A 21,957-nucleotide genomic window follows, 5' to 3' on the forward strand; every position below is an offset into this window, starting at 1 on the left:
TTTGACACCACTCAGACAGCCAGAAATTCATTCCGGTCATTCCAGTCCGATTGGGGAGGGGCCCAGAGAAAACTACAGAGTCCGACATTGTTTTTGCAAAGTTACACACCGATTCAATATTAATTTTAGTGACCTCCGATTGGCGTAACCGGGCGTCATTACTGCCGACATGAATTACAATCTTACCAAATTTACGCTTAGCCTTAGCCAGCAGTTTCAAATTTCCTTCAATGTCGCCTGCTCTGGCCCCCGGAAGACAATTGACTATGGTTGCTGGTGTCGCTAACTTCACATTTCACAAAACAGAGTCGCCAATAACCAGAGTTTGTTCCTCGACGGGTGTGTCGCCGAGTGGGGAAAAACTGTTAGAGATGTGAATGGGTTGGCGGTGTACACGGGGCTTCTGTTTAGGACTACGCTTCCTCCTCACAGTCACCCAGTCGGCCTGCTTTCCCAGCTGCTCGGGATCTGCTGGAGGGGAATTAACGGCGGCTAAGCTACCTTGGTCCACACCTACTACAGGGGCCTGACTAGCTGTAGGATTTTCCAAGGTGCGGAGCCGTGTCTCCAATTCGCCCAGCCTGGCCTCCAAAGCTACAAATAAGCTACACTTATTACAAGTACCATTACTGCTAAAGGAGGCCGAGGAATAACTAAACATTTCACACCCAGAGCAGAAAAGTGCGGGAGAGACAGGAGAAGTCGCCATGCTAAACCGACTAAGAGCTAGTAGCTGCGCTAAGCTAGCGGATTCCTAAAAACACACAAAGTGAATAATGTGTAAATAATTTAGAGGTGATTCAGCAGAGGGAGTGCTTTAGTTAAGGCACGTGAAGATTACACTGTGAAACAAATCGTTATCTAGTTAACTAGATCAATCTAACTGCGCAGATTAAACAGCTAACAGATACAGCAAAACACCGCTGTGCTCCGGAACAGGAAGTGATACAATACCGCAGTGAGAGCCAACCACCAGTAGAGGCGATACGTGTCTCCGCCTCTGCGATCATGACCAGTGATGGGATGATGCCATATACAACCTCACCACTGTTTTAACCATGCACTCTGTGGTTTTATCATTTTATTGAAAACGCTGATCAAATGTGCTTCAGCAAAACTGCTCTAAACGTAAAGCGTGTGAAGAATCACAGATGAGTCTGTCGAGTTGCGATCGCATAATGCCGAAGAGAAAGTAGGATATTACACCCAAAAAGTAAAAATGCATTTCACTTTGGTGCATTTTTCCATATTTGTCCCATTTTCGGCCGTTTTGAAATCTCTTAACATACAGTCGAACACACACCGACTTTACTGTAGTCGGAGCAGCTGACCATCGATCTGTGTGCGTCCTCTCCCACAGGGTCCACTGATTGTATCTGCTTTGCCACAGTGGGAACCAATGATCCAGTTACTTCTGCTTTACACATCATTGTGGGTGAGTAGGTTATTTATTTACACTCCAACTTGCATGAAGCATCCATTTCACTGCCTCAGTTCCACCAAATGTCTGAGTAAGAACATTCTCAGGCACTTTTGTATAATATGTGTAGTGTCCGTGTTTGCTGTGGTAACATAGAATAAATGTTTGGGGGGTTTTTTTGTCCGTAAAGGGGATTCCCAGCCAGTGGACACGTGTTCAGTTCACCACAACAACATCTTCCTCAGGTACTCCGTCTCGTTGCTTGGGTATGGTTTCTATGGAGACGTACAGGTTGATAGCGAGAGGAAGCGATGGTTGGGTCCTGCTCGGTACAACCTGTCAGGTAAGAGGTTACTCCAAATAGGCTGCACTTTACCCTTTTTTTGTTGTTGTTGTTGTTCGATAGGTCCCCAGTAGGCATGCGAATCTCAAATCTCATCACTGACAACGATTCGATACGCATCTCGATAAACTACCAGCAATACGATACATATTGTGATACATGACGATACTGCTGATACGATGCAATATGATTCACCCTGTTCCCGATTCGATGCGATTTGATGGCGATTCAGTTCCTCACAACGTGATTTGGTGCGATACGACGTGATGCAAAGAAATTATACCAAAAATTTAAATAGAAAATAAGAAGCTGCAATTCAGTATGATACTATGGTATTGTTCTGATTCTACTAGAGACAGAATTTGTTTTACTCCTCATAACCAGCAAATTTACCAGATTCAACATTAAGGAACAGGAATCAATTCCCTCATATTTGGAACCTGTTTCAACACACTGTTGGAACATAAACAATAAACAGTAAGACAACATCACTGTTAGGTTCTTTTATCACAGTGAGTGATCTTCAAAGAACTGGACAGGAAACAGACTTCAAAGTTTAGATGTTGTATTATAAAGAGTTGTTACAGTGACACAGGAATCATCTCAGCGCTGAGATCTTGAACAGGTCACTTTTGTTCCTTCAGCCTAAACCACCCCCATATGGGCGGTCCTTAACCTGGCTTGAACCAGTGTCTAAGTGAGTTGGCTGCAAAGTGAGGCGAAAACAGGCGGCCATCTGTTCGCGCTGCGTTCAAGGTTATGTAAAAATCTTATAGTGTGTATTTATGTATGTAGTGTAGTGTCACGCAATAAAACAGTGTTCCATCATGCTGATTGCGTTATCAATTAAACATCTATAAAAAGATCAGATGGTTTTATCAATTACACAGTTGTAAAAAGATCAGATAGTTTTACCAAATACAAGGACATTTTGTGTGTCAGCCATTTTGAAAATAGTTACAAGGACATTTTGGAGCTATGCATAATGGAACACTCTTACATCACTGTCAGTGAGTGACTTGGAGTGAGTCACTCATTGACAGAGTGCCGGCTTGGCAAAAGTAATTTGAGATACTTTTCTCACCAGTTTTGCGAGTTAGGGGGCACAGCGGCAGCCACGTCATTCTTTCCAAATGACTTGCGTGTCAAGTTTCCCATCTTTAAAAAAAAAAAAAAAAAGCCAAAATAATTCCAAACGTCTGATTTAAATGTTTTAGGTGCGTCAAAAATCTCTTAAAACTGCTTGAGCCGTTGTTGTGGGCCTCCATTTTGAAATAGATTTGTTGCGGTAGAAATGTGCTTTGGTTGTAGGCTTCCGTCCGTGGTGCATTCAGTGTGCGTCGGGAAAAAAAAAAAATCAGTGCAAGCACGCGGCGACCGATCCATCGTGATTTCATCCGTCAATGCAATCGATGCACACTGAATGAATCGATACTCGCATTGCGCGCGTTTGAATCTAGATACCGATTCGTATTGATTAATCTCCACATCCCTCGTGCTCGGGCTTACTGTACCTACCTCACACCAGCTTATTTGAAAGTAACCTGCAGTTTATGCCCAAGCTTGCTGGTCTTGTTTTGAGCCCAGATTTTGGAAGATTAAAGATATAAATCTAGCATAAAGCCCCTAGGCTTGTGGATTCCGCGCAAGCTGTTGTGTAGCTCAATAGTGTGATTCACAAACGGCAGTCGGCTCACTAACTGCACCGTGGTTTCTTCTTCCTTCCGGGTCGCACATATAAATACACTCATTGTACTATACAATGGTTTTTCACAAAGACGTCCACCTGATGTTGTGACCTTTGTAACTGTGCTAAATTCAACCAGCAGAACAGGAAACCTGGAGCTGATCCTGGGTGTAACACGCATTAATGAGAGACTCTGCCTCTGCAGATGGGACAAGGAAGAATTTATAATATAATATAATATAATATAATATGAAGGGGGGGCTTTCTGATTATAGGGCTGTCATCAGCACAACGTACAGATCATTTACCTTTAGAGACTTAAATAGGCCAGCAAACAGCAGCAGATGATCAGGAAGAACGCAGTAAGATGTATGAAGATTTTCGCATTATGAATTTCAGTCGCCAACGTCAACTCAACCATTTAGGTTTCATCAAAAGCATATAAATAAATATATGGATAGATACATAGATGAACACAAAATATATGCAGTGGACTAAAATAGTGGGATGTTACTTCTGTTTGTTCCAGGAGTAAAAATCTTTCTGAGCCACAACTACTATGAAGGCACCATCTCGTTCCTCCCCGCCGAGGAGAACGTGGGGAACCCCAGAGACAATCTGCAGTGTCGATCCGGGTAAATAAAGAAGCTCAGCTGCACAGACCTGAGACGGATCGGAGATATGCCGTGAATTTGTCAAGCTTTTCAGCAGACCACATACTTTGCAGAGCACTAACGTATCTAATGTAGTACAAGAGCAGCTGTGCACCTGCCAGAGCTTTAAACGGGATAGTTTACATTGTCAAGAAGCCTCTGATTTACTGTGGACTGAGTGCCCATTCAGCTTTTTTCCAAAAAGCACTTAAATGCTTTGGTGTGTGTGTTTTTTTTTTGTTTTTTTTTATAAGATGCTGTACGTAGATATTCATGAGGACTGAAACATTTATCTGGTGAAAAACAAGCCATATTTCCTGTTGGCATATTTTATCATAAAAGGTGATATTATTATTCAACAAAAGGCTTTTTTCAGGCTGTTGACTTCTGAGAGCATTTTTCACAGGACCCACTTACTGACTGTGGGGATATTTTACCAACTAAATAAGTTGTTAATGGACCCAGTTTCATTCTCATTTCATGAATCATTTAAAGTATGACAGACTGTAAAACAAGGTTCTGCTGATCCTCCCTCCCCTTCCACCTCCCCCAGGTGCCACGTCTGTCAACACAAGGCCTCATTAAAGGACACCTGCTGTGACACAGCACAAGAGGAAAAGCCAGATAAAGGTGCGGGCCTGGGTAATTACTTCAAATATGGCAAATGAACAATACCAATGGGTGTGTTTCTCACTTCTATGCCTCATTATCTGCCCGTTTGTCTGTTTTGATGGCTGTCATTTGAGATGAGAAAACGAGCGATAACACAATTCAGGACCGATTCGCTCTTCCTTTTGAAGCCGGCGAAGATTTACAATCCGCTGTCTTGTGAGCGTAAACATCTTCTGTTTCCCGCTCGCCGTTTTCCGTTCAGCCTCCTGCAGCACGGCAGATTTCTTGATGACTTATTGACGAGCCGATATAAACTGAATCCCCTCACACAGGTGCCGCGCCCTCTGCGGCGTCAGATCATTTTTGCGTATCGATTTGCAAATCTGCATGAGCCACCGTGCCCGGTCGATAAGAGCCTCCCTCGCCGGGTCTCTTCTCCGTCCGTCCCCGCCGCCACGGCTCAAAAGCTCAGACAAGCTCAGGCACACTCTTAATTATCTGCAATCCTCTCAGCCCACCAGCACAGCCGCGTAAACCTCTGGAGGCAGGCGCGGCGGGTGCGAGCGCGCACTCGCAGACAGATCTCTCCCGTTCTCTAATTAGCATCGTGTTCGTGTGCATTTTAAATTCAAGACTTTCTTTCTTGGCCTGGTTGTGCAGGACTCGGGGGTCCCAGTGGAGAGCATGTCTGTGTCATCGTGTCTAAATATGAAAGCGAGCGTAACCTGTTTGCGCGCGTGTGATGTCTGACAGACTCCCGCTAATCAGGAAAAAATTTGGCTCCGCCAGCTCCGACAGGGGGTTTGCCTCACACCACTGCTGCCGTTTGTTTTGCTATTGGTTTTTTTTTTTTTTTTTTTCCTTCCTGGCGAGGGAAATCTCAGACAACTGCTAAATCAATGAGGCACGACACACACACACACACACACTCTGTAAATGAGCCAGCCTCCCCCCCAAAAACAAATACTCATTTGGAATCAGTCTACTAATGCGGAGCCTACAGTCCACAGTTGGATTATTTTTTTTGTTCTTTCCTTTAATCACTGCTTCCCAATTAGAATATTATTGTTTTTTATGTAGCCTCACAGGGCTTGTTATCATTGGTTCGTGTTATCACCTCTGTATTTTGGTTTTTCTAAATGAGGGAGAAAGGTAATGAATCGTTTTGCTTTCCGCCATCACATAATTTCCCTTCTGAGGTGCTGATAAAACAGATGCTAATTTGGACTTCTGTGATCACTTTTTCACAGCTTATTCCAGTGACAATCATTCTGCTGACAGTCATCGGCAGCCCCGAGGCCGATACTGTCTGGGGTTCACCATCGCTCCGTAAACAGTCATTAATCTCCGGGGAGCGGATGCATCTGTCAGTGAAGATTTGGAGGGCAGGTGCGAGTTTAATCGCGAAAGTAAACAGAAAGGTTGATCCAGTAACGGATTTACTGTATCTGCCTTCCTCTTCAGATGTGAAATCTTCCTTTTGACCAAACGTGCTTGCGTGTTCAGACGCATTCAGATTTCTTTAGACACAGTTGTGCACATTTCTGCAAGAATTTGAGTTGTAATCTTGGCTCATCGGGGTAAAGCTGTTCCATCGCCAAAACGCCTGTCTCCTAATGGACCCTCATCGGTGTGGCAGCTGCTGTATGACAAGCCAGCAACTCAGCCTCGTGAGTCAAGATGCAAAACTGAAATGCAGCGAATTTAATATTGGCATTTAGTGACATGTATGCTTTTGGTGTCAGCCTAATAATATCGGTGTTTCTTAAAATAGCTGAGCCAGAGGCAGAAAGCAGGGCAGATGTTGGCCATAATGTCTGAGTTACACACCAATTAGCTTAACCAGGTGAATTTTTCCTGCTGTGCGCGACCCACTGTTTCACAAACTGCCACTCTGAATGGGTTTTCGTCTCTTGTTTAGTCTTTGAGTTTGGTGTCAAATTATTTCCAACATATAAACCCATTTTCCTTCTGCTGGACGTCACCATACGTTGGAAAATTCAGCTGTCATTCTTTATATGCTAAAAAAAAAGATATTTTATACATGTAATAATAGATATGCAGAATTCCTGATCCATTGCTGAATTAAAGCAAGGGGTCAAAGGTAAAAATAAATTTCATTTTCATGATCTGTGTTCAATGAGATCGAAATCAAATTTGGGGTCTCTGAGGAATTTAAAGCCAAAATTTGCTTTCTGGCCTGATCCAAATAGTGAGTGAATTTTGATGGTTTTATTTTCATTTATACTCGTATAGCGCCAAATCACAACAGAGTTGCCTCAAGGTGCTTCACACAAGTAAGTTCTAACCTTACTAAACCCCAGAGCAGCAGTGGTAAGGAAAAACCCCCTCTGAGGAAGAAACCTCAAGCAGACCAGACTCAAAGGGGTGACCCTCTGCTTATAAATTAACACCAAAATGAATATTCTACAAACTCCAGTCTGCCTAATTCCACTTTCTAATGGTATTATCTCAGGAAGTGGTGTTGACTACATGTAACTTATGAGGTTTGTTTGCGAGCTTTAGAGATACTGTGGATCTGTGTTTAAATTGGTTCTTTTCAAGGAGTAGAATCCATGTCAGATCGCGGACCTTGGCATAAATTTCAAAACGATGAGAAATATGAAATATAGTCCAGCAAAGTCTGCAGGAAACTGGAAAACATGAATGAATGTGTGAAAACGTATTTTTTTATTATTATATAGTGAGAAATATTAGTTAGTTCCGATTTTTACAGCTTTCTTAGGATCTGTGTGCTTCATTTGGACGGTCAAGAATGGTATCGTGTAGGTTTAGTAACCAAATGCGCAGATGTGGACCCGAGCACGGGTGACATAAGGAGACATATGGAGGGCTGTGATACTGCTGCTGCTAAATAAGTCACCGTAAAATAGACTTTGCACCAAGTGCACTTGCCTGCCAAATATAAGGCCACTTGTGCTCCATGTACATCTGGAGCTGTGTCAGGAAGAGCATCCAGAGGAGAAGAAAAAACATCTATTCAGCATGCAGATCAGTTCCAGATCTGCATGTGGGGATGGGGAACGACACATATACGCTACAACAAACTAAACAAGCTAAATAATGGTGACGTTCTAACACCTGTGTTGCAGATGGCAGTGGTGGTTGGTGTGTGATTCAGGGGAAGTTCATCGCCATCAATGCAGCCAGTATGAGTTGCGCTTGTCCCCGCAGTCCACAGGGCCTGTCTCCTTCCGCCCACCTCGCTGATGGAACCGCAGACCTCATACTCGTTCGGAAGTGTTCCCGTTTGGACTTTTTCCGACACCTCTTTCGACACACCAACGAGAACGACCAGGTATGAAGGACGGGGTTGATACCGACACAAGCTTTAGTTGTCTTTCGTACCGTCAAAAATATTTGCTGACATGGTTCCACCTCAAGTCCTGTTCATTTATCAAGTCTTAGGTTCTGCACCAGTAATGTGCAGAACGGTTGCAAACTGCGTTGTTGAACCAGAATGGGTCCAGTTCTGCCTCCAAGATGTATATTCTAACAGTACAGTTTTTGTGCAAAAGGTTGCATGAACCCAAAATTTCCTGTATATTTGTAATGTCAATTGTGTCACTAGCATGGCCCAAGCAGAGGGTCACCCCTTTGAGTCTGGTCTGCTTGAGGTTTCTTCCTCAATATCACCAGAGGGAGTTTTTCCTTACCAGTGTTGCATGTGTGCTTGCTTTAGGGGTTGGTAAGGTTAGACCTTGTGTGAAGCGCCTTCAGGCGGCTTTGTTGTGATTTGGCGCTATATAAATGAAATAAATTGAAATGAAGTTGCGGTTTATTAGAATTCCAGTTTACAAGCATCTTATATGGAGCATCTAATTTTGATCATTTTATTTGTTTTTATTTATTATGGTAGGGATCATTGTGCTCAGAATCTTCCAGATGTGGTATTTTTTTTTGGGGGGGGGGGGAATACTATGAATCCAATAGGGTAAACAAAATCTCTACTTCAAAGAGAAGCGCAGCAAAGTCTTGCAAAACTTTTAAAGCAATTACCAGAATACCTCTCGTCCATCACACTTACTGCACCATTCACCATCAGGAGTTGCTCAACCTGAGCACACATAGATTGTGTGTGAGTCCAAAAAGTGAGCTGAAGGCAGACTTTTCCCACTTGCTGTGCTAGCACCTCTTTATGCTGACTCAACTTTTTTTTTTCCCCACCTAAGGTTCACTTCAGTTCAAATGCCTTAGCCCTTGTGCCTTCCCACGTATCATAAATAACCTCCACTCTGGTCCAAGGAGGCATCGGTAATCGCTGCATCAGGGATATGCTGTATGGGAGAACGGTCTGATACCAGACTAATGCCCTCTCAGGATGGCAGTAGTATTACCTTGGGAAGCGTAGTGATTAGTAATTATTACCTCAGAAGGGACGTGAGGAGGTTCATCCCATTTAGAAGGCATCATTTCTTCTTGCTGCCTCGGCGAAGAAAATTGCCATCTGTGTTTTGAGTCTAATGTGGCTTCCTGGCGTGACTTTAACTCTAAAATAAACGACTGGTTCAAACAAAGTCTGACTTTTGCAGCTGGTGTGTGGATTACAAGGACCATATAACGAGTGATGAGTACCCATCGTTGTAATTGGATGAGAGCAGGATACATTGGGTAAAGGCCTTAGTATTCCTTAAACTGACTATATACAGAGTATGAACAGAAGGACCCAAAGAGTTTAGTTGCTATGCCAGCATGATGATGGTTTTAAGTGGGTGGAGTTAACACACAGGGACGCTTGTTTCAACATAGAATGCGTCATCTGAAAATGCTTGGACTCGCGCTAGGTGGCCTGATCTTCAAGTTATAAATATTAAATTTAGAAATCCTGTCTGACGGTTGACATTTAGCCAAGCGGTCTCCTTTCTGCACAGATCGTGCTAATGCAAACGCATCTGTGATTATGCTGCAAATGGGTTGGGATGGAAACTCAGTGACTTGACATCTTTGTGGTCCTGTAGTCATGGCCATGTCCTTAGTGTGGAGCTAATCATGCTACATAAACACTGCTATATTTTGGCTTTAAGAAGCCTAAACCTTGAAATTCCAAGATAAAGATAGAAATAAATAAATACTCAGTGTTCTGATTACATTAAGCTTGTAATTTAACTCTGGTTAACCATTATCTATGTTCTGCAAGATTTAGCAGAAATTTCAACCTGACGCTGCACTGGTTCTTCAATAACTTGTTCAGTGTTCCCTTATTAGTTGTGTGGGATAACAGTTTTGAATGCAATAGGCAATAAATAACATCTGTAGGTATTGATCAGATGTAAAATCATTTCAGGGTTAGATCATGACGCGGAGTTTAGTATCATGTTCATGCGTGAGGAATACTGACAAATTAAAGTACAGTTCATGTGCGGGGGGGCTCTTTTCACTTACTGTATTTACTCTAACAAACACCTCGGTGCATGCAATTTTCATGAAGGGGGCGTTTATTGAATTGGCTTTGCGATACGTACTGCATGCAAGAGAAGCAGCGCAGACTCGAAACAAATGTTTTTCTGCATGCAGCAGCTGCTACACAGTTCCATAAAATAACTGCGCAGATGGTTTTTACTTGGCAGCTTTCAAGCTGAAAGTTGTGAAAGAAGCAGAAGAGAAGGTGGAAGCGCCATGCCACTCGGACTTTCCTTGTAAATAGAAAACGCGCCTGGGAGTGGTGTAGGAACAAGGATAAGCTTGCAGCCCTGGTCAAAACGGCTGCCTGGTGGTGGTGGAGGGGGGGCAACAGGCGTTCACATGACAGGGAAGGGTCTGAAACACGAAGCACTGCGGCTGCATAAGCAACATGGCAACCAGAACAGACTTGATGAGATTTCGTGTCAATGAGGTAGGACTGCTTCACTTCATTCTCTCAGGAATTCACAATTTTATTACATGCAGTTTGATGGGAAAAAAAAATTGGGGGTGGGGCTTCTATTAGAGAGGGAGCGTTTATTAGAGTAAATATGGTATATCTGTGTTGTCTGTCAGGGGGTCCACTGATGTAACGAACTATTATATATTTAAGTGATGGTATCAAATCACACAAATCTAAGAAAGGCACACATGTACGATGAGCCTGTTGGGGAGCAGTGCATGCGTACTTTGCACCTCGAAGACACAGCTAGTCATATGTTGGCTGCATGTGTAGTTTTGTTGAGAACCTGTACTTGAGGGTGGAGCAAAAGAATGGGATCATATGAGGATTATTGGAGACAAAGTCATTGATTGTCTTCTTCCCTATGATCCATTTGTTGTTATAATCCTGTGTTAATTGTAGAAAGGAATAATATTCATAAATTTGGGGGGGGGGGGGGGGGGTGACACCGCCTTTGAGAACTGTCCACGCTTTACATCTCCAGGTTCAAGCCATTTTCACTGCTTTACTTGCGACACAATAAGGTAGACAAGTCATCGCGGGACTTTGCATCAGAGTTCACTTAATATCAGCATCACTGTCCAGCCGAGCGGAGAGAAACAAGGAGTGAGAAGCCACTAAGTGTATTCATGGCCTTGTCAGAAAGCCTTTTAGGGAGACTGTCCAGCATGAATGCAAAGCAGCTGCAGTCATAAAGTGGGTCTGATGTGAAATAAATGGCTGTCACTCCGCTTTCAGGATGAGAGAGGGCGAGAAATGGAGAGAACAACACTGGACAGTGAGACGGAGAGGAAAAGAGGGGGGGAAGAAAGCGGATGGCAAAAGAATAGCGATAAAGTGGCACCCTGTGAAGAAAAGAAAATAGAATGATGGCCACAGCTGAACCTTTCCGCGACACTGAATGAGATGAAAGCAGATTTTGACAATTTCTTTCATTCCTCTTCTCCTCATCAACCTTCTGTAGTTTAGTTTGGTTTAATGTCACTGCAATCTATCCAACCTCTCATCCTTTCCCCTCTGCATTTAAGGTGTTTGTTGGTTTTCTAAAAAAAAAAAAAAAAAAAAAAAAAAGAAGACAAACTGTACCTGTGGTTTTGCTTTTCATTATAAAATCTGCAGGAGTCCAGAAAAAAGCACAGTGGAGGCGGTGTTTGAAATTAACTTTTTGCCTCACCCTGCAGGAGCCGCTGAAACAATCATTAAAAAAAGAGCAGGAATTCACAAGAATACGTTTTCCAGCATATCCACTTTTTCATTTTTACTTATATTTGATTTCTAGGCTAAATAAATGCACTCCGTAGTCGCCAAAGGAATCCTATCAAAGTATAATCTGAGAAATGTTTGTTTGTTTTTCTCCGAGGTTTTTGGGCCAATTTGCAAGCTGACCCCAGAATTGTCAAGGGGTTTGTTTTAGCAAAGGACAAGGTCATTTGTAGGTCAAAATTATGATTTTTCACTCAGATTTCCACCAAAAATACATAAGTGGGTTCTGGAATTGCGAAGAATGATTGGCCTTTGGTCAGCGTCCTTCCAGTTGTTCGCTCTCAATCTGTTGAGTTCCTCCTGTTGGAACTGAAACTCCTCAAGCAACATTCAAAGAAACACCATTTCTTCATCCATTGCTCCATTTTTGATTATCTTTTCATCCGTTTTTGTTCCCCAGTTTGACCACTCCTTTGTGGAGGTGCACCGAGTGCAGAAGTTCCATTTCCAGCCGTGGTGCAACGACTTCATTTCAGATAAAGACCTGACCGAGACGGGAAAGAAAGGCTCATTCGGCCCCATATGCTCCGCCCCTACAACCTGCAAGAATAGCTCCACCCTCAGCAGCTGGTCCTGCGACGGCGAGATCCTGCCTCACACAGACATTCAAGTCAGGTACCCAATCATAGAAACCAAAACTAGACCAAGCATTTTCCGAAGAAAACACGTGCGAGTGTCGAATCAAAACGTATCCTTTAAGCGCGGGTGCCGTAGCTCGATTTAGACCTGGATTCTGGGGCCAAACCTCTGTAGGTCAAGCTCAAACATGTTATAAACTCAAAGCCTACATCTGCTTTAACTTTGAAACGTGACTCGCTGTGTGTTATTGTAAAAAAAAAAAAAAAAAAAAAAAAAAAGCTCAAATTCTCCTGTTCTGTTCGATCGTAATTTGCAGCGTGAAAACACAGAGTTCCTTGTTATGGATGTTTTGCTCATATATTTGGATTTTTAAGGCTGTCAAACACCAACAGTCAGTTGGGTTCTGTTCATTCATCTCTTCTGGTTCACTAAAGCTGTGACGAGACACAAACTTGGAGGCAGTGAAGACGTTTTTGCATGGATAAGAACGAGGAAATGGCCCTGAATCGCCTCTTACAGTGGCAGGTTAAGCGTATAATGGAAGAGGTACCTGAGTAGCTACACGGATCGTAGCCATGGTGATTGCAGTCACAGTAAAAGCTGCCCTTTGGATATTAAAGCTGTAATCTCCAGGTTACACTGCACTTAAATGACCTCGAGTAGCCTCACTTAAACATTAAACAGAAACATAGATTCACAGCGAACATACGTACGCCGGTCCAAAGAGTTGTTAAATTATGTAATGGAGAGAAATCGGTCATCTTATTGCTCAGCATCATCCCGTGGGGGGGCTAAATTCTCCTGGCAAGAATAAGACTAATGTCCAAAGAGTCAAACAGTCTGTGGTCGACGTTCAGGAAACTTTGACGGGTCCCCGCTGGACAATCTTGGCACTCAGGTGGATTTCGCCCCCTCCATTATTCCAGCTCTGTCCACACTTCAGCTTTCCCCGCCATCAGATCTCCGTACAGCCGGCACGGCGCCACTTGACGCATCATTTATTTCATGCTCCATTGTACTTTGCCAATGATGCATGGCGCAGTAATGTTGCTAATTTAACGGCCCTCCCCATGTTAAAAGGCTACTCCCCTTTAATTAAAGCAGAAGTCCGTCCTTTTATTGCCTCTTCCTCTGCCGTAATCATTCTTGGAGCGAGCCAGCCGCACTGCTGCCCGGATAATTAATGGTAACAGTCGGGGCGAAACCAAAAGAAAGTCACAGTGAAGAGTTTTGTGCCGTGGATGTGAGAAATGTACATTTTGGAAGCGCCTGCACCCAAACGTTAAAACATTTAGGTTTCTAAAAGTAGCATTTTGATGAAACTGTAGTGTTAATTTGAAGCATTCTTACTGCAAGAAAAGTCAAATATCTAAATTATCATTTAAAAAACATACTAGTTTTCCAATTAAAAACAATCTAAACAAAAATTTGTAGATTTACACACAAAATTGTAGCTGTAGAAGGACAAAAAAATTATAATTCTGTTAGCCTTGTAAGCTAATTCCATCTCAATAACAAGATATTGATGAGCACAGAAGGCACTCAGAGAGCACATGCCTCCACCAAGGAACGTCTTCCTGAATATGTGAAACCTGTTCAGGATCCTAGATCCAAAATTTGTTCCGGATCAAATTCAAAATAAAAGCCCTCGTGGTTTTACGACATTTTCCATCTGCTCGCCAAATTTCGTAAACACCCTCTCACACCTTTCTGAGTTAAATGGTGTAATGTGTCAAACATTCTGATCTCTGTTCCAGAATATATTCCAGAACATCATCTCTCTGCTCACCAAATTTCATTGAAATCTATTCATTGCTTTTTGAGTTATCCTGCTAACAGACAAATTTCGCTGAAAACGTGACCTCCTTGGTGGCCATAATCTCTGCAAAATGTATTGCTACTTCTGATATATATATATATATATATTTTTTTTTTTTTTTTTTTTTTTTAACATACCTTTTTACAGCTGGTTAAGAACAGTAGATAAGTTAGCTTTTTTTTTCTTTTTTTTTTAGCTAAATTTGCCTCATTTATGTATTTTCAATATTTATTTGGGAGCAGCGTTACATACAAATGAATAATACATAGAATGCAATGCTAAAGTACCATCGGCCATATGAGCGTAAAACTAGGAAATGCAACATATAGTTTCACTTGGCCAATAAACTGCCCTGGTGGACAAACCCCAACATAAAATGTGACCTTTGGATCCTAAAAGTAGGTCGAGGTGAGCTACCTTCAATGTCCTTCGAGTTCATTATCCTGAGATTACACCCTGTAAATGTAACGTTGTGACAACAGAGAGAATGGATATAATGAATGAAAGAGTGTGTAGAAAGAATTTGACCTTTTGCCACCTTAAGATAGGTCAAGGTTAGCCATCTTTGAACTTGTCCAAGGTCTGTGTCCCAATAATGCTCCCTGTGAATTTGAAGACCCATTGCAGTAATAGGACTGGAGTTATGCTGAGCCCAGACAGACGGACGCAAAGCCTTCGCAGTAGCCGATCGGCATGTTTTGGCCTTGGGTAAAAACTCTCACAGTTCCAGGACTGTGCATGTATGAATTCTCCTGCTATGAGCAAAATGCTTATCTCCAAAAGCAGAGTGGGTGTGGAGATAGCTCCTTTGCATTTCAAGCAACAGAGACAGTATTTTTGGATATGAACTTAGTATAACATATATAATACGACCCCTTTAAATGTGCCTAAAATATCTTTACCATTACTCTGTGCTGCTTACTTCAGAATTTTTTTTCTCCTGCACATTGTTGACATAAACTTCACACATTGTTTTTTAAAGTAATCATACAAGTTATTTAAATTAACTACCGGCAAGCAAATGAACAGCATGTGTTCCTGTAAACATGCGGGTGCCATTTAGCGCAAAAAGAAAAAAAAAACTGTCTTCACTGTGTTTGAATACTTTGTACGTCTCGTGATCTGCTGTGCGTTTCATTAAAATGCACCAGGCCCATCTGCGTCATAACATCTGCTACGAGTGGCTCTTTAAAGGTCTTTATACTTTACGCTCCAGAAAGACCGTCTCGCTTTCAAGTTTGTGTGTCAAGTCTGCACACAGGGGCGCCGTTCTGCCGCTTTTACATCTGCCACATGGACAGTAAAGTCTTATTGAAACGAGCGCAGTCATTAAGTTGATGGTTTGTTATTCCAGCTAAATGACGTGTGTGGTTTTGTTTTGTTTTTTCCCTCCCCATCGCCGCAGTGTCCAGCACCAGCTGATCCGACTGTTTGCCCGCGGCATTGAGGAGCAGCAGCAGTGCACGTTTGAAGACTGTTACACCGTGAGCCCCAGAGCAACATGCACGCACATCAGTGAGATCAAGAGCTGGACTCCAAATCTTCGAGTATAACGTCAAAAAACAAAACCACAACAACAAAAAAAAAAACAAATACTCATTTTAGCATTTGGCGTGTTCTCGCTCTCGTTCTCAAAAATTCTTGCATCCTGTTGGTTGCAGCAATAATGTCGCCTTCTTTAAGAAGAACAACCATGTGCAGAAAAACATTTGAGGTAGAGTTGTTGCATCAGATCACTTTTGGTAGCTAAAAGCTGCTAAAGTCAGTTTTCACCTTGCGAACATGCAAAACTGAAAAAAGAAACTTGAGTGTCATGTGCCACATATCATGCTGTCCAATCCAAGAGGAAGATGGTTAAAGATCAGTGACGCTCAAACACCGGACTGGACTGAGGTGGACTCACAGAAAGGAGATCATACCGCCAACCAGGAGTACGTGAACAGGATTCAAGTTTAAAAAACAAACAAACAGAAAGGTCTGAAGTACTTTGATAAATTCCAGAGGCTGGTGTGTAATCTGATTTTTTTTTTTTTTTTTTTTTTGTGGGAGTAATGGGAAAAGTCGTGTGGGACCCAGGTGAAAGTGTCTGTCATGAAAAGAGTCGACTAGCTAATACGCTAACAAGGTGCTGGTGGTTTCTGGGTAATAAGACGAAGTCGTTGCTCAAGGATTTGTTCATCTCGGCTGCTCTGCGTCTACATCTGTGTATTGTTGTTTTTTTTTTGTGGGCTAACAGCATTATTAGCATTAATCTAGCAGCATGGTGTCACAATTAGCCTCATTTAGCTTCTGCTACTGGCGGGTCGAACTGGTCTCGACAGCTCCAGTCAATGAAATACTTGGAAAAAAAAAAAAAAGACAAGGTCTGTTTGCACCTCGATAATAATAATAATTCAAATTAATAACCAGTCTTGAGTTGGGTGCTTGTTTTGAGGCTCGCTGTCGTCGCAGTCTGTGCTTTAACGTGATGACTTGGCGCCTACAAAATTAGCCTTATGACTGCCATTTTGCTGATGCTCCTCTCACCGCAGCTAACACAAGCACCTATAGATGAGCAAATAGTCGTCCCCCTCCGTCTGTCTATAACGCCATCTGTCTCACTCCTACACTCCTTAACGTTTAACGCGGTAAAAGCCTGCTCTCCTCCTTGAAACCTCTCCAGCTCCGTTAATATAGACGCCGGATGTCTGTAATGTCTCACCTTCAGCAGCCACTTTTGTCAAATTCAAGTTCTTTCAGAAATGCTTTTAAAGCCACACACACACACTCGCTTCTTCAGACGCACGCGAGGCTCCGCGCAGACGAAGAGCGACGATCGTTTCCAACAAATGTGAAAAGAACTGCTGCTGAAATAGTTTCTATTATGAACATTTTTATTTATTGGTCTTTGTTATGTCAGTATAAATTGATATTCAAATCAGATTTAACACGGAAAGCATTCTGAAATGGTAATTTTGTTTGTTGAAGCAAAAATACATATAGTACCCATATAAAATATGAATTTCCTACATTGTTTAAATTTCTGTGCCATCTTTATTTTGAAATGACAGCAATGAAGGATGAAACTTTGCTGGGTATTACCAGACTTACAGGTTTGGGGTAAACCAATATTTATGCCCGCTGTTAGCTTGTCATTGGGCATTTGACTAATGGAGGACATATGCTAGCTGCTGTTAGCATATGTTGTTAGAATAATACAAACTGTAACCAATGTCAACTGTTGGTTTAACTACCAACCATGGATAGTGTGGAAGGTACACGTGGATCTGCTTAACATGTATGCTAACCATGGTCATGCTAACCAGAGTATAACATATACGCTAATCATCGTCATGCTAACTACACAGTTATGGTCAAACTTTTCAATGTGGCCATTATAGACATAAATACCGTGCAGTACGAGGCTGTGTCTGTGATCCTATTTACACCTGGTGTAATGGGATCAAACTTTTTTTTGCTTCTACAAATATCATTTAAAAATAAAAATTGATTTCACATCTATCAAATTTGGTTTGAATATCACAAACTTTAAAATGTGATGTGTACAAAAATAGATCTAAGAATGGAAGAAATAGTTTTTGAAAACACTGTCAAGTCATGAGTAAATAAGCTGTAGTTTGAGTAGTTACACTGAATTTTCTGAAAAATTCTAAATAAAGTACTTTTAAATTTGTCCTTTCTTTGCCTGATCCTCATTTTTGCACCTCATTCTTTCCGTCTCATGCCCACACAAAGGTCAGTGCTCACTCTTCCTTTCTCCATCACGCGCTTGTTCTCGTCTCCCTGTATGAGTGGGATTTAATAGGGCGCTCTGATGTGAGGGAGATGTTTCATTAAAGAACGTCAGACATCAAAGGTCTCTGCTGAAATGGAGTGGTATTTCACACTGTGCTCATTCTGCGCACAATCTCTTTTTTTATTGCCATCAGGCAATTTGAGTATTGCGAGAGCAAAGGATTCGAGGAATATCAATTTGGTAGCCAATAATTAGCAATTTATTGCCACACTGATGCAAAGTAAAAGCATGTGATTCTAAAACCTGATCAGTAAGCGGATCAAGTTGCTGTGCACCTTCCGACGTGTACAAAATGTTTTATAGCAAGCAGCTGTGGTACACAACAGATATGACATTAAATCATTTACAAACTATTATTCTGTCTGCCAATCAGCACACAAAGTTTTAGATTAATGTGCAATTTTAGTAATTATGATTTTTTTTTGTAATAATTGAAATGGGTACAGTGCTGTTAAAATATTTAAATAAGTAGCTATTAAATACATAAATGCCACTTTTAACTTTCAGAAATGTGCCCTGCTATTTATAAAATGATTCGGTGTGGTTACTAAGGTTTTTGTAACTTTTTTAATGAAGCTCATAATATAATAAAAGATATGTGGGTTTTATTATAATTATTATATATTATGTCTTTTGACTCACTCACTCACCAACCCCCCCCAACCCAAATGACACAGCACTCACTGATTAGATAATTATACAATTAGAGTGAAATTGCACAAATTATATAGCAATTCCATATTAATTTCTCATAATTGATCTAAATTTCTTGTCTTTTCAGTTCAGCTGTTTATTTCATAGCACTTCATGCTAATTTGTTGCCTTCAGTTTACAGGCTGATTGAAAATAATTTTGCCAGGCCCACTTAAAAGGCCACTTTTTTCATTTTGGTATTGAGGTTCATTTAAAATATTTACGTAATGTCCTTTTACGAGCAATGCAAACAATTTTATCTCTAAACCACTTATTAGGTACTTAAAAGTTTTCTAGTTTCTAATTTGTTCAGTGGTTTTTTTTTTTTTTTTCTTCCCAATGCCCTTTGCAAACCACTACTGTGCTTTCCAAAATTTCAAATTTGGGTGTCAACAAGTACAGATTTTAATGTGGATCAAACCATCTTGTAATCATGTTTTCTGGTACTTTTATAGCCAGAGCCGGCCCAAGGCATACGCCAACTACGCGGTCGCTTAGGGCCTCCACGCCACCAGGGGGCCCCGAGAGCACCGAGACGTTGTGATAAAAAAGTAAATATATTGAATAATTTAAACAAAATTGTATTACACCCGAAAAAAATATATTCATTTTGACAAAATACCAATACTAGGTTAATTGATGCCTCCTGTTATCGTGAGGAAGGAAGTGAGTGTAAGTCATGTCTTAGAAAATAAATTATCCCTCTGGAGCGGAGAAAAGAAAAAAGAAGTTGGAAGATGAGAAAAAAAAAAACAAGAAAAAGGTAGGTTTGCATGTCCAATATTACAATTTTTGTTGTCATTATTTGCGAAATGCTCCGTTCGTTTAAAGTGCTTTAAGTGTCTTAAAGTCAGAGGCGATTGCTCTAAGACTGCAAGGGAAGCTCAGCTTCCCCTAAAATGTAAAAAAAAAAATAAGTGATCAAATATATACTGTTGTGTACATGTCATTGACTAAATATGCGCTACAACGCGCTCAACTTTTGTTCAGAATCAGCTTCTTATCACTGGTAACGACGTGGCTTTCTTCTCACTCAAACCCGCAGCTTCACAGTGCTTTAAACAGTGTAGCGACACAAAGCATGCAGCGAAACGAGACGAGTCATTGGATAAATGCTGGGCTTTGTCCCGCCTATCGGACGCTCAGCGTGTCTGGGGGTCTATGGGGCAGTGGGCTGGCCTCAGCTGGCCCGGACGCTCAGCTTCTGCATGATGATTGGATGGTCTGTCTGATGCTGGATCCCTTTTTGATTGACAGCGAAATGAGCGAATCAGCGATCTTTTGGTGTAAACATCCGTGGGAGCATTTTCATTCTGTTCTGAGTTGAACCAGAGACTTCTCCTCCTGTTCCTCGTAGCGGTACTTTCTTTGTTAAAGACGACTAGCGACAAATCGAGCTTCTATTTCTGGTGTTTGTTTGTTTTTTTGTAGCTACTTGTGTTTGGAGACTGACTTCTATCACTCTTTCTGACTTCTATCGCAGTTTCTGTCCCTACCGAGCAGCGGGTGATGCTGAGCTCCTCCACCGTCACAAAGCGCTCACAGGCGGACAAACTTCACACTAACCTCGCGCCAGTCCCAGCTAGCGAGCGGCACATAATGGCAGACAATTTGAATGTTGTGGACCGGATTTTGGCGAAGCCATTTGATAGTCTTCCTTACGAAGAATAACTTAGAGTTAAACAGCAGGGCCGATCAACTCAGATTAATTTGGTGCAAAAGGTGGGGGAAAAGTAGCTCAGCTGTCAATGGTTTGCAGGCCAAAGTTAAAGCAATAGCCCCCAGTGCAATGTTTGTGCATTGCTATGCACACACATTGCTGTTATGTTGTGGATTTCTATGTTCATTTTGGAGATTATTTAAGTATTGTATTTATTATTTAAGTATTTAATTTTGATTACAACTTTATTTTTCTGTAAGATCATGTGAATGTCATTTGATTCTATTTTGTATTTGGATATTGAACATTTTGCACACCATTGCACATCTGAAAGAAATTAAACTATTTAACATGTTTACTATAAATGCAGTCTCCTGCCTGCTGATGTTACTTTCAAATAGTTAAATTAATGAGCCATACTTATACATCACTCTATGTAGAAGTTAAAACATATTTATGAGTTTGCTACCCCTTTAAGGTTAAAAACAAGAATGACACCTGTATGATGTAAGATAATTACAAATAATGCTAATGATTGTGGGTACGTTACACACATAACAGTTAAGCCTATGGAATAATGAGGCATCTGGTGCTGAGGTGATGGTAGGGGGGCCCCCAAATGAAATTCTGCTTAAGGCCCCATAAAGGCTTGGGCTGGCCCTGTTTATAGCCTTTGTAATGGCTTGTTTCAATCAGTGGTCCAGTATGCCGACGGCAGCAGCGTGTCATCCTTTACAGAACAGCTTTAGAAAATCCTTGAATCCTTCAGTGAAGCCCAAACAACCTGAAGAAGACACCAGTCCTGCATCACCCTGAATCCAACATGGTCAGTCCAAAGTTTCCTGTTGTGAAACTGCATGGACAGCTCCTGGACAACGTAACCCTCTTTCCATACCTGGCACATGTCATCAATCGATGACGAGATCCAACACTGATTCAAGTGTGCAGGAACAACCTTTGCCCAGTTTCCCAACCGTGTTTTCAACAGAGACCTTTGACACAAGGGTCTACAAAACTGTTGTCATGACAACCCTGCTGTACAGATCTGAGACCTGACCCTCCTACTGCCGCCACCTGAAGACCCTCGAGCGATTCCACCAATGCTGCCTGAGCAGTATCCTCTGCGTCAAGTGGGAAGACTACCGTACCAACATCAGAGTCCTGGCTGACACCAGAGCATACAGTGTGTCATCATCAAGAACCAGCTTAAGGCAGGGCTTCCAGTATGACATCACACTGAGAGGAGCGGTGCCGAATTTTCAAGTTACTTGCAGGTGCAGCACTGTATTCTGGCAAATTTTAAGATCACCCGTTGAGAAGTTTGTTTTGGATCTTGATGTTAAAAAAAAAAAAAAAAATGTATCATCGAGCAGTCCTGTGCTATTTTACAGGATTATAATAGACATAATATTGGGAAGGTGGTTGAACGATGGGAGGAAGATCTTCAATGCCAATATGACAGAAAAGATTATTCAATCGACTCACTTATTATTTCTTAGCAATAAACACAGAGAATCTCAGTATAAAATAGTGCATAGACACCACAGG

The 21,957-nt window shown here is 41.7% G+C and overlaps 1 protein-coding gene across 4 annotated transcripts in view; it reads left to right on the plus strand.

The window, feature by feature from the left end:
- Nucleotides 1-15,853, plus strand: part of cerk (ceramide kinase) — a 63,099-nt gene extending 47,246 nt beyond the window's left edge. The window contains exons 7-13 of one of the 4 annotated variants that reach the window (XM_034163083.1): nucleotides 1,361-1,435; nucleotides 1,611-1,763; nucleotides 3,980-4,085; nucleotides 4,657-4,745; nucleotides 7,829-8,034; nucleotides 12,263-12,477; nucleotides 15,666-15,853. In XM_034163083.1, the coding sequence (XP_034018974.1) occupies nucleotides 1,361-1,435; nucleotides 1,611-1,763; nucleotides 3,980-4,085; nucleotides 4,657-4,745; nucleotides 7,829-8,034; nucleotides 12,263-12,477; nucleotides 15,666-15,813 (992 nt within the window). In that variant the 3' untranslated portion in view covers nucleotides 15,814-15,853. The remainder of the gene's footprint in view (nucleotides 1-1,360; nucleotides 1,436-1,610; nucleotides 1,764-3,979; nucleotides 4,086-4,656; nucleotides 4,746-7,828; nucleotides 8,035-12,262; nucleotides 12,478-15,665) is intronic. The other 3 variants (XM_034163084.1, XM_034163085.1, XM_034163086.1) reach the window with 3 other exon arrangements.
- The last annotated feature ends 6,104 nt before the right edge of the window (nucleotides 15,854-21,957 follow it).

The sequence above is a fragment of the Thalassophryne amazonica genome, chromosome 22, assembly GCF_902500255.1.
Source record: "Thalassophryne amazonica chromosome 22, fThaAma1.1, whole genome shotgun sequence".
Lineage (NCBI taxonomy): Eukaryota > Metazoa > Chordata > Actinopteri > Batrachoidiformes > Batrachoididae > Thalassophryne > Thalassophryne amazonica.